The 13454-nt window shown below is 44.3% G+C and overlaps 1 protein-coding gene across 5 annotated transcripts in view; it reads right to left on the reverse strand.

Annotated features, from left to right (window-relative positions):
• Positions 1-13454, reverse strand: part of KALRN (kalirin RhoGEF kinase) — a 434957-nt gene that overhangs the window by 70975 nt on the left and 350528 nt on the right. For 4 of the 5 annotated variants that reach the window (XM_032445881.1, XM_032445880.1, XM_032445878.1 and 1 more), the window contains 2 exons: positions 12189-12218; positions 10439-10685 (listed from right to left, as the gene is read on the reverse strand). In XM_032445881.1, the coding sequence (XP_032301772.1) occupies positions 10439-10685; positions 12189-12218 (277 nt within the window). The remainder of the gene's footprint in view (positions 1-10438; positions 10686-12188; positions 12219-13454) is intronic. The other variant, XM_032445877.1, reaches the window with a different exon arrangement.

Below are 13454 nucleotides of genomic sequence, written 5' to 3' on the forward strand. Positions count from 1 at the left end.
ATAAATTCTCCAGTGCTTTACTGAAGAATGACATTTGGCTCTTTAGGCTGGATTCTGTTCTCTGATACCCAACTGCAATTCCCACAGATTTCCAAGGAAACTGAGTATATATTCCTTGGCAAAATGCAATTGTTAACTTAAAAATCTGAAGATTTGTGAAATCTGCAGAAAAAGTGAAGAGCTGGGTACAGTCTGGAAGGACTATGAAATACCTAAAATATCTAAACTTAGTGTTTAAAAATGATCCATGGGAAAGCAATATCTCGAGTTGAAAGATTTCAGTCTTTCTCCCTAATCTAGAAGATAGAATAATGCTTTTGAAATATAAACACTGGGTTCCACTATCTAACTTTAGATCTCTTTGGCTTGCAAAAGGAAAGGGCAACAAAAATGTTTAATGCAGCATCAGACAGCTAAATGCTCTTGGTGCGAAACATGGAGAACCAGGCCCATTTCATGAACATCATGAATGTGGGAGCCACCAGCAAGTATGAGTTACAAACTGTGTTGCTGAAAAGATAGTATCAAGGTGTTTTTTTGTTGTGCTTTTTTGTTTCATTGTTTTTCTAATGGGCAAGTCTTGGATAGTGTGTTACTACCGCTTCCGTTTGACTGCACACCATTAGAGAGACTAGAGGCTATCCCAACCTTCACTGCAACGTGCAAGCAATTATCACAAATGGACTTTGCCTGCCTTAAAGAACAGAAAAATGCCATTCTGGAGTTAAATTAAGGCAGCATTTGCAAGAGAAGGTAATATATTTTACTGGACCAATTAATATGAATGGAAAAATTACATCCGCACTTACATAAATAACCTTCTGGCATTGACTATTAGATCCATCACAGTGACAATAATATTAACTTTGCTTTCTAGAATTTGGGATTAATCTGAACTAAGCAAAGCTGATGTGAGTTTGGGATCTTCTTTCAAAATGTGTGACCTGGGAATAACTGCTCTGACAAAATGCTTGTGTAAATGACAGGAGAATCAGGCTTCTTGTGTCAGTATCAATATATCAAATCTGTGCAGTGTGCCGAAGCAGATATACAGAAACATAATTTCAACTACTTGAAATACAGTATTTAATACGTGTGTGCTTTGTGTTTCAGTTTGCCTAGCTCTGTCTCAGACTGGTCAGGGAAAGGGGATTTTTAGCAATGCTAGTTCAAGTCAAAACACACTCATAAAATATGTGTTTAAGATTAGCAGCGGAAGGATCAGCCCAGCAGTGTGAAGGCCTTGCAAGGTGTAAATACTGCACTGAGGAATAATCCCTTTAACTGCCTGGAAGCTGAAAGAATCAGACTTTTGGGAAGTCTGAAATGAGATTTGCGCTCATCGTTAGTATCTGCATCACTGCAGTTCTCGCAAGTATGGGCTATAGGCTCAGCCTGTGCGTTGATGGTACAGAAGGCACATCTACACTCTGAAGTTGAGTCTGTATGAACCCAGAACCAGCAGTCTTTATTTTTCCCTCCTGCTTAAATTTTAAACAGTTCAGGGCAAGAGACCAGGGAGTAGGTTACAGCACATTCAGTGAGGCAGAGGAGGGACATAAGAATGAATGGTGGCTCATTGAAGCTGGTTACGCAGCAGAAAGCCCAGGCAAACAACCCAGATCCCATTCTTCCCCCACAGCCCCAGATGGATTATGGTCCAACGCCCCTCTGTGAATCTCCTAAATTTAGCCTGGCCCCAGAGGAAACACAAGACACAAGCCGTCCACATGCTCCCGTCGCTCTTGCAGCAGAGGCGGCTGATGACCTTCCTGTTGGCTCTCTGGGCCAAGTGCTCCAGAACAACTCCCCCATTCCCACTGCGCTGCATGGATCTCAAGACACATGACCAAATGCAGAGGAAACAGATTCTGCTCAAGGAGCTATATTTATACCCTTCCTGTGGGCTGCTTGTTTTTCACTAGTGGGGCAGAGACAAGGAGATATTATGGCTGCTGGCTTCATGTCAGAATGAGCACAAACCTCATGTTGCAAACCAAACTCTACTCCACCCACTTGCTCGGGTGCCTGTGATGAGCTCGGGCACCACAGCTCATAGAAACAGAATGCATCTATAAGGTCTCTGGGCAGCTCACAGAAAGAAACAAACATCAATTTCAGACCATTCTCAGTAAGTGTTCTCTCTCTTGGATAACTGTTATAATTCTTGATCTGACTTAGTTTCCTGAACCTCAGGGGCACACAGCAGGAGCCTGGGTCCTTTCTCAGTACAACTACTGCTCAGGCTCGATCAGTGCTTCTCATGGAGTCCCTTTCAAAGGCCCCTCTCTTCGCTCTGACCCTGCTCAAGTAAGAGGAGGCAGAGCACAGATGTTTTATGAAAGGACGCATGCTGAGATCACATGGAAAACTGGAGAACAGGCAGGACAGGCTTTTCCTCACTTAGGATCCTTCTGATGGGAGATTCCTCTGGTTTTCCCCAGGCAATATGGATGCTGCACAGCCCAGATTACCCCAGCAAGTGGTCCTGCTTAATGAGCCAAAAGTATAGCATTTACTTAGTGGAGCTATTATTGTCTTTTGTGATATCACAACAGCTGGACATCAATATGTGAACAACAGAAATTAAAGATTCCCTTTCCAGCACATCTTTGAAGACAAGGTGGGAAAACAGGACCAGTGCAATTTTACCTCTGCACATGTACACACAGTTGGAACTACTCCCAGGTTATTCTCTCAGATAGATCGTTTGCCAGGAGAAGGATGTGCACCCCCCCATACACCCTCAAACCTCATCTAAGAATCTAGGTCACCCACTACATTTGTGACCACACAGCCAGGGAAGGAGGTTTATGCATGGCCCAGCCCTTGGAAAGATGGCTGGGAAGCCAGGCAGGAGATCCAGGAGGCCACAGAGAAATTCTGACCCCAGTCATCCCCAGAGGCTGTGGGAGGAAATGCGGTGCTGAGTCTGGGAGGGACTCACAAGAGCTGCTTTCCCTCTCTCCCTTCCCTAAAGCTCCAGCTCGCTATGGGAATGCCCAGTGTGCTCAGACTGCTGAGTATCCCACCCTAAACTGGTCAAGCCACTATCTCTCAATACAACACAAATGCTGATGTAAGTAACCATACCCCCTTCCAAAAACTGCCTCGCCAAAAAGCCAACAGACATTATCTACAGGAAACAAACGGCTCTTCATCCTGAGAAGGAATATAATTGCTTTTGGACATATCCATCTCATGAGCAGCACGCAGTGCAGTGCAGACAGGAGCTTTGTGGCTGCGATATACCATGGCCATCTCATCCTGCAGAGAGAAGCGCTTAACCCTCTGAAACACAAACATTTCTATCTTCCTACAGACCCACACAGAGTTCAGATCCTGCACTTCACTTTTGCTGAGGCTTTATCTGCTTTCCCTGCCAGCTTTTCTTGGTTTTTAGTTGGCTGACTAATTCGATTCTAAAAGCAGAATGATTTCTTGTCCTGATAGGCAGCAATTCTACTCCACACTCAGTCAAAGTCTAGGATGCTGGTGCCAGTATGTTAATGAAGAGGTACAAGTGATCGATATATTACCTGCTACCAGGAAACCCAATTTTCTGAAAGCCTCCTAGCCAAATTAAGCACAGGTCCCAAAGGTACTGTAAGCTATGCATTAGAGCACTGAGCACAAGTTGCACAATAATAAAGCTGTCAGACCACTGCCACACAGGAGTGCCAGCTCAGGTGCCCCGACCTTTATGCAATATCAGCTATTGAACTGTGTCCAGTTTAATGTTGTACTCTGCCTGTTTGCTGTACTCCCCAAGCTGGTCTTAGTACATCCACAGTGAGGGTGACCTGTGACAGGGATGGATGAAAGAGCAGGAAAAGCAGATGGGTGGGTCCCATATTAATAAGCAGAATCAGGCCCAAGACACACTGATGTGTCCAAATATCTAACCCTTCTGGTAGGATTTTTGTGACTCAGAAGGTGTGGATTATAGCTCTGTCTGTATCACTGCTGAATTTCCCCCCAGTTTCTCTGCCAGACCAAGTGCTGAATTCTTTGATATTCCTGATGAGTGCAGCTGACTGCAGCATTTTAAATCCGAGTCCCATTTTTTCCTCTCCCAGTACAAAATACAGCACGGCCACTGTATATCAAAATTTGGGGTTAAGCTGACTGGGGATTAGGTGGATAAAGTTTTACCCCCTGTCAGAAAGGGAAGCAAAGGCAAAGTAAACAAGAAAATTTGCAGGCCTTCTCTCTTTTAAACAAACACTCCTGTGTTTAAAATAATAAAAATCCTTTGAAAAAAAGCAAAGCAACTTCCCCCAAAATAGCCTTTCCTGTTTTATCATAGCATTCATCTAAATTGTACTTCTCCAAAAAAAACTGTTCCAGGTAGAGCACTGGAGGACTTTGGCTTTGATTAGATAACAGTGCAGCTGAAGCAATAAGTGCAGTTGACTTCACTGGTACCTGATATGTCCTAAACAAATCAACGTGTTTGAAGCTTAGTTTTAAATATCTGGCAATACCATATTAAAAAAAAAAAGGTAAGGAAATGAAAACACCATGTCACTCTGTCATGGTTTTATACATAAAACTGTGACACACTCACAAGCCATCAGATCATGGCTCCAACAGCCTGAATATGACTTGCCTCCATGGCCTGCAGCTGCAACTCCCTGTGGACTTGTACATTCTTGATGTACTAATATACAGGTAAAAGTTCTGGCAGAACAAAAGACATAGCAATATGAATGTCCCTATTCACTCATTCTCTCAGGCTTCTCTTGGTCTACCTCTTCAAAGCAATAAAACCCAGATCTCATCACCCATATTGCCAATGGTAGTTAAATACTTGCTTATTTTTTATTATTTTGGAGCTAGAATCACAGAATCATCATCCAACCTCAGTGACAAGGTTGGAAAAAACCTCCAAGACCATCCAGTCCAACCTTCCACCTATCACCAATATTTCCCCACTAAACCATGTCCCTCAGTACAAAATCTAAACATTTCTTGAACCTCCAGGGTTGGTGACTCCACCACTTCCTTGGGCAGCCCATTCCAATGCCTGACCACTCTTTGGGAGCTTTTCCTAATGTCCAAACTGAGTTTCTTCTGGTGTAGCTTGAGGCTGTTCCCTCCAGTCCTATACTAGTTACACAGGAGAGGAAGCCAACCTCACTATAACCTCCCTTCAGGTAGTCATAGAGAGCTATAAGATCTCCCCTGAGCCTTCTCTTCTCCAGACTAAATAATCTCAGTTCCCTCAGCTCTTCCTGATAAGGCTTGTGCTCCAGACTCCTCACAAGCTGGATAATGGAGTCCAGGAGAAAGCATTAAGAATGGACATTATACAGGTATCTGACTTCTTCCATGGGATGACCACGAGGCGGAAAAAAATACAGAATCCAAGGATCAAAAGATAATAGTAGATATGGGAGTGAGGTATCACCAACCTTTCCATCATCAGAGCAGCCACTGCCCACTAAGGGAGAAAGGAGCAAATTGGTGGGAAGAAGCTGCAAACACCCATGAAAGTGAAGCCAAACAGCCATTGTTGGAGAGAGGTGGAAAACAAAGGAGAGAAAAAAAATACACAACAAAACATAAAGGCCACTTGATTGAAATAACAAAGCAGTCTGGAGTTCTCTCATCCTTTTTTCATCCCTTTCAAAACTGCATGGAGTCACACCCATCTCTGTCTTAGAATATTATTATTATTATTATTATTATTATTATTATTATTATTATTATTACTATTATTTATTCCCAAATAAGTAGCCCAAAGCTGGGTTCTGGCAGCACATGCTGCTGGCCCATAGAGGCTGCTGTGTTACACCATGTTGGTTAGCTGAGTGGTTTCCAGCAGCTCTGCCATAATTGAAAAGGAGTGAAAATGCAGTAAGAGCTCTCCTGATGGGATTGTTCTATGTAAGCCATGTCCTCAACTTGTAGCAAAGGTACCATGAGGCATCAAAAGCCAGCAGGAGGGGTTCATCTGACCTCTTTTGAATAACTATACAGTGAAATTGTGACTCTGAACACTGAGAACCTGAAGATTGCTTGTTTAATGAAAACCCCTGTTTACATGCCAGTTAAATCAACTGTTACCTAATAAAATGTTTCCTTTAGTTTGAAGCCTTACAAACAGTTTAATCGACTGCTCTTAATTAAGGCTTTCAAAGGCAAAACCAATTTCTCAGCCACAAGGACAACTGAAGGTTTAAAGCATGCACTACAACTTCTGAATCATCCTCACACAGTTCCCCCAAGAAATCAGGAATCATTACCATAGAATATGTTTTGCAACAAAGATTGTTTAAAACACAAAAGAAAAAGTGCATGAGCCAGTGCAGACCACAATTTAATATTCCACAGGAATAGGGACATAATAAAAGCAGCCCAGGTTCTTTTTCCTTACTAAGATTCAAGATGTTCCTAAAAACCAAGACATGGGAAGAAACAATTATGTTTTTTCCTAAGTAGTTACTCTTCTGAGGTCAGAGTCTGGAGAAAAGAGACTTAAAACCCCAACAAGAGCCACATTACTCTCATTGGCTTTGCACACTAATCCATTTATTCATCTGCTCTTTCCCACAAGGAATGGTCACAAAATGCAGTTTTCAAGGTAACTTCATTTTCATTGATGCTATTCTTCTCTCAGGACTCTATTTGCCCTTCCTCTGCTTCTTTCTTTTACAGCTCAGCATGCAAACACCCTCTGTCCCCTGAGCAGCACTGAAACCACTGGCTCTCCTGACCAAAGTCTAATGGTATCACAGTTGATGCACTCAGGCCAGCAGGATCCAGCTGGGAAGTTGCTCACCCTGCTAACAAACACCTTGTGAGGCCTATGTTCCCCATGCAGCTGGAAGACACCCAATCATTGCTCAATTTGCTGTTGCAAGGACCCACCACTACCACCAAAGCCCTGCTGTTAAGTGGCCGTCTGCCTGCGCAGCAAGATGTTTGCATAGCATCTTAAAATAATGTGTTCCTCATCTCCTCCAGACAGATGGACCAGACACAAGCATCCCACAGGCAGGATCTGGTCTGGGGCCCTGAGTGGGGTCCCTTCGCATATCATCAGCCTAAACTTAGTCCTATAGAGCCCTACTGTTTTAACACCTTTTTTCTTCGGTGATGGAAATTGCTTAACATTTCTATAAGAAGTAGCTTTTGAATTACACTGGGACTTTGATTATACAGCAAAACTGCTGAGTGAGTGGACAAGAGCTGTAGGATCAAGGTTTTATCCAAAGGTTTCATGGGCCAAGTACAAATATGGAATCACTCAGCTGAAGCTAGTAGGCTGATACCAGGAATACGCCAGTGTGCTTAATGAATATTGACTAGGTCATTAGGTTGCTTTCCATCCGTGCAGATTTCTCTCTTAATTTGAAATTTACAGTTTAATACCTTAGAGCTCAATTATAGAGTAAAAGAGACAGGAATAAAAGTCACAGTTTTCCTGTAATTAGCCCCGTGAGACAGTTCAAACAGAGCTTCATTCCTAGTGCCACAGGTCTTTCTTTTTCCTTCCAAGGGAATGCCAGTCATGAAAAAATATACATAAGTTTTCAAATACAGTAACAGAGACTGCAGACCAGTTCTTTTTACTCAGTCATCCATAAAATATTTATGTAAGGTGAATCCCAGAAACCTGTTTGCCCTTTTACAGAGGGTAATTGCAAACACTGTCAGATCGCTGGAAAGCAAGAACAGACAGGGCTCTATGGGGCTCCGAGCTGTAGTCAAGTCATGAAAAAACTAAGTGTGTATCCTCTACAGGAACACAGCCAGAAGCGGGACGGAAGGCTGGGAGACTGATCCTCGACATCTCTGCACTTTAGCTGAACAAGTGCATGAGAAATCTGCAAAGATGCTTCATTATGAAACATAGGAAGCGTTCTGTTTGGGGTTTGTTCTCTTACATTTGCATCAACATTTTTCTTGTGTAAGATTTTATGTAACTATTTTTAAAGAAATAGTGTAGAAAATAAATAAATAGGAAGAGAATCGGAGCACACATTCAGTAGTGAACTCTGACTTTATATTTCCAGTGGCTTTCATGGATAGTGTTCTGTTCAGGTGCTGATGGTTCAGATGCTTCTTTTCTCTCTCATTTTAGGGATGGTAAGTATCTTTGTTGAGTCTATGCTCACTAGCCTGTTTTATGTCTATGGTTCACAGTAATTCATTTAGGACAGAACAGCAATTTATCATATTGCACCAAGAAGATGCAACTATTTTAAAGTATCTGTCAAAACTCTGTATGCTTACATCAAAGCTGGCAAATTTTACCATTAGGAATGCTACCTTTTAAGTACAGGTATTTTCTATTCTTGAAATTGCAGCGTTTGTAAAGCAAAGGATTGCATGTCTCGGTAACTGCAAGCAAAATCCAGCATATTTCACAGCTGTATGTCTTTATGTATTTGAAACAGATGTGGGAAGTCTACTTGGTGTTCACATTAGATGTATCAGCCTTTTCCCTGCATTGTAGAGCAAGGCCACACATTTTGGAAGTTTAGACTGAGGGGTTCATAATCCAAACCATGCCAAAAGATACTGGAAACAGAGATGGGCACTAGTCTGAATAGCCAGAAGCCATGCATGATGCTAATCCTTGCAGCACCTCATGAGACTAGCAGGCTCCAGAGGCTAGTGCATTTCCCTCTTCACACTTACTCCCCTTTCTTTATTCCCAGCATCTGTTTATTCAGTTTAAACAATTTCCTGTTCTCCCAATAGAGGGACAGCTGATTAGACCCAGAAGAACCTATTTGCTGTACAGCAGCCAAAACTGTAAGCTGGACAGTTATTTTTATAACGTCTAGCATCACTTCTGGAGATCCCATTAGTGCTGAAGCTCCCTGATACAGGTTTGGCATGTGCAGGAAGAAAACAGAGGCTGCAGGGGAAGGAGATGGGAGGTAGTAAAGGCCATGAACACATGGCTGGAGCAACCCCAGGCTGACTGCACCTGCCAGGAGGAGCACGTGTGCCAGCTCAGTGAGCTAGCAGGATGATGTGCCCTGTGGCCTGGCTGTGCTGTGCTCAGACAGCCTGATTCCGCCACCACCCTGCCTCCATCCTCCTTGGGACTGCCAGCTTCCCTGTACGCCATGCCATGTGGCCTTTCACAGTGTCCTGAGCAATGGCCTGCACCCAGCAGACACATTCATGTGCTTCCTGTGAGTCACACCACGCTGGGCTCTGCCAGGCTGAATTTCAGCTTCACCTGTTTACTGTAATCTAAACGGAGGTGCAGCTGGGGTTCCCAGAGATCTGCATGGTCTTTGGAGAAGCCAGTGGCCAGGCCAGGCTCCAGGTGTGGCAAGTCTGAGTGACATGGACATGCTGGAGTTTGCACCTTAGGCAGTGGGGACAGCCAGCATTTCTCCTCCTCCCTCCTATGCTTTTTAAGGCAAAATGACTCTGGGCCCTTTGCAGTGCCCTGTTTGTTCCCTGCTCCCTGCCTGCAGGGAGTGCTCTTTCTCAAAACAAGCAAAACTACCAAGCTTAACTTGTCCAAACGAAGAAGGATCAAGTTCTACTTTCCCTAATGCAAAGGGAAAAAAATAAACAACTTTATTAAGCCAGTTGAGGCTGCAGGTTTGACGCACGGAATGGGATGATAGGAGCCATTCCCCTTGCCCTAACTGTGACAGGAACACAGTCCTGAGGGGACCTGCTCTGCACACCCTGAATGGAGCAGGTCCCACTCCAGCAACATGGGGCACCTCCTGCATCTCTGGCTGCACGGATGTGATGCATGAGACACTCAACGCTCAGAACATGACACCAACTGAATAGGCCACAGACACCACCGAAGACAAACAATATTTCACCATTCAGTGCAGGTGTTTGTAGGAAAGGGCAGGTCATTTCCATGCAAAATGACGTCAAGGCCCAGCCTCTCAGGCTGTTTCATCACACTCTCATTGTAACACCTGCTTTACCTCTTGTATCATACCAGTACACTCACCACCTCCAGTTCACCAGTCATCCTGGTGTACCAGTATTCACTGGTGGCTTGTTTGCAATCATAGGTGGGCAGTGGGGATATAGTAAAAGACCATGCATTAATGTGCACAGTGGAATGCATAAAATAACACGTCCACAATTTAGGGCATGCTGTGTGCATACACAGCATTCTTTTTCCCCCACGTTGGGTTTTCCCCCCTCCATCTCAGCTTCTAGGCACTGAAAGCAATTCTTGTGTCTTATTTTTATCCTGCATCTTAACATGGTAACAACTGCCACACAGAAAAAGACACAGAAATACAAACATTGATTCATGGGATGGAGCTGGGCTGGTGCTGTGCTGACTCACAGAGACCCAGTAACAAAACTCACTCATGACTACACGATCCTTTGCCCACGTTGACTGCCAAAGCAGCCCAAGCAGCTTACAAGATACAAGAGGGGAAAATTCAAAACAGTCCATAACACCTGTCAGGCTGTTGCCTACCTTTTCCTGAAGGGAAGAAGCAATCCATCTCCACGCTGCTGCGGGAATGGGAAATGCAGAGAGCGCTGCTGGGGACCAGCCCTTCCTGCGGTGGGCTCCGCTCCGTGGTTCTCACCAAACACCAGCCTGGCCTCTCGCTCGGCCTCTCCAGCAGCTCCACAGTCTGCCCCACCTGAATGCTCAGCTCACTGCTGTGGCCCGCCGTGAAGTCCTGGAGCACCACGGTTAGTTCACACCCTCCAGACAACTGCCCGGGTTCAAGGGAAAAAGAAATAAAATAAATAGAGTAGGAATAGGAGTTAGAGAGGGCAGAATGAAAGCAATCATCTTTGCATCATATTTACACTGGCAAAGGCAGGCTTTGTGCTCCTTAGAAGCCAAGTTAATCATTTCTTTTGCCAAAGTTCAACACGTTGTGACCCTTGTTTCCTTTACTTCTTACTCATTCTGTTGGGCCTGAGTAAGAAATCAAAGCTACCCACCCCATGGCCTCTTGAATGCCACAGTTTTCTAGCTGGGGGTGCCCATCAGAAGCCTTGCTTTTTTTTTCTCTTTAGTTTCTGGGGCTCCTTTCTAGCCTGGCACTATCCCAGCCAACAGCCTTGGCACTGTGCCTCATGGCAGAACAAATCCAGCTCCCTCTTACAGCACAAGGCAGACACATTCCCAGATGCCACCACACAGTGAGGATACAGCTACCACTTTTTGCAGGACAAAAAACATTGCCCTCTTCTTCCCAAACTTGCTCTAAGGTCCTTCTGAGAGATTAGGGGATCCTGATGGGGCAGATCAGAACAGCTCCTCCCACGCTGTCTGATGGAAAACAGAGGTGTAACTATATAAACGAAGAGTGACTGATTATACGCTGACTTCCAGGATTTGTATCTAAGAATAAATGTATCGTTTTACATCCATATTGAGTGCTGGCAACCTGCTGCTTTCCTTCAGTCTCACACCCTGCGATATGCAAGGAACAATACTGGTCTCTGTTTAACCTTGGTCTCTGTATAACCCGAGACTGCATAGAAGCATTTGTGTATACAGCAGAACAAAGCAGAGAAAGCGACTGCACAGGCAGCACAGCTAACAAAGCTTGTTTTCTTACAGATTTGGATCTCAGGGTTGGATTTGCAGGTGTCTAAACAGGTGTGAGCACAAATCTGGATTGCTCGCTGCCTGCCTATTATTAGGGGCCCTCATCTGGGTTCGTATCTATGTGCTGCCTGCTTCCTGGAACATGCAGGATCCTTTGAGCCCCTTATCCCAGTATAAAATCTGATTGAATTAGCTCACTGATTCAAAAGGTATTGAGCAGCAACCAAGCGGATTCAAAACCCTGTGATATCACAAACCTCACTTGGGATACTAAGCTAAAGACAGGTGCATTATAAAATGTTTTTAAATTAACCACTTGCAAATCCAACTGAGCTGAGAGAAATGTTGTACAATGCCTGATATCTATGTGAACTCAGGGAGAAGTGGGATCTGCTCATCAGTTGGAATGGGCGAGCCTCTTAGAAGTGCAAACCCATTTCTACAGACAGACATCACTCTCGAGCTGTACAACCTCAAAATCCCTTACTGCTGGCCAGGCAGTCTCAAATGCACACTCCCATGGGAACAGCACTCTCCCCACTCAATGGCACAGTGGTTTGTGTGTCTTATGAAGCAGGCATGAAAAGAAATCCCATTCACAGTTGCGATATGTATGATTACAGAAAGGGGTCAGTGGACAAGGACTGGTTCTCACCTGTCCTGTGTCTCTGCCGTAGACGAAATGCTAGATTGGGGGAAGAAGAAGGAAATAATTCTCTGAAAGATTATTTGTAAATAGATAGAAAAAAAATCAACCAAACCAAACAAACCATGGCAGCTGTTGGAGGCCATTCAGACACAGTGCTACCATTAATCCTTGTGGAAAGAGCTCAGTGAGCTGATGGAACATACAAGAGATCAATTTCTCAAGCTCTGACATGCTCTTCTTGTAACTAGAACACACACAGCTATTGAAAGAATAAGATATTGCTATAATATTTGCTAAGGTTTCTTTGCTGTGGGATAATTTGAGAATTACAAGGGTTTTTTTTTTTCTGATCCAGTATGGGACCCGATCTGGTATGGTACATTTAAGACCCAAGAAAAATGCAAGAGACAAGAAAGAACTGCCGTGCCCTGCACTGAAGTACCACTAGGTGTCCGTGTTTGCCATCACACCGCAAACTCTTGCTGCGGTGAATTCACCCCTCCCTCTTGGCTTCAGGCAGGGGCTCGGTAGGCGTCGTTGTGCTGCAGCTGAGCAAGCAGCATCAGGCTCAAATGGGAGCCCTCAGTCCATCGTTTCATAAGGGCAGAGAATGTGCTGCAGCCCACCCCAAACCTGGGGGCCCTTGCCCTCCCCTCCCCAGGTAGCTGAACACCTGTGACACAGTGGATGGCTCAATGAGGGCAGCACCTGTAAGCAATACCCCAGAGGAGGCAGGTGTGCTCCATGACCTGCAGGTGCCATCTAGCCCCAAGCTCCTGGTTCTCCCTATCTCATTAAAAATAGCTATTTAACACTATGAGAACTGGAAGTGATCAGCCCTTCTAGCAGCCTGTTGTCAGCTCGCTGCTGGAGGAACAGTGATGATGTATGTAAAGTGATTTATTTGTAGGGAAAGACCCTAACTTTGGCAGGAGGAATTATGCAGGAACCCTTTACAGGTGTGGTTAACCCAGGTAGGCGCCCACAGGTGATTTTTAGGTGCTGACCACAAAGAACAGAAAGCAAATTTCTTCCTTTTGCAAAGGGCTTCCTGATATTCACTGTGTCTATCATACCACCACACCACAAAGAACATGTACTGCCCAAATTAACCCACAGCAAAGCAATCTCTATAGAATGACTGTATGACACTATCATGTATACAATTTATCAGTCATTGAGGAATAATACACATACACCTGCTTCTTGATGACAGAAATCCTTTCACCTATGAAGTGTTCTCCAAGCTATTAATGGCTTAATTTATTTTTG

This window comes from Coturnix japonica, chromosome 7 (assembly GCF_001577835.2).
Source record: "Coturnix japonica isolate 7356 chromosome 7, Coturnix japonica 2.1, whole genome shotgun sequence".
Taxonomy (NCBI): Eukaryota; Metazoa; Chordata; class Aves; order Galliformes; family Phasianidae; genus Coturnix; species Coturnix japonica.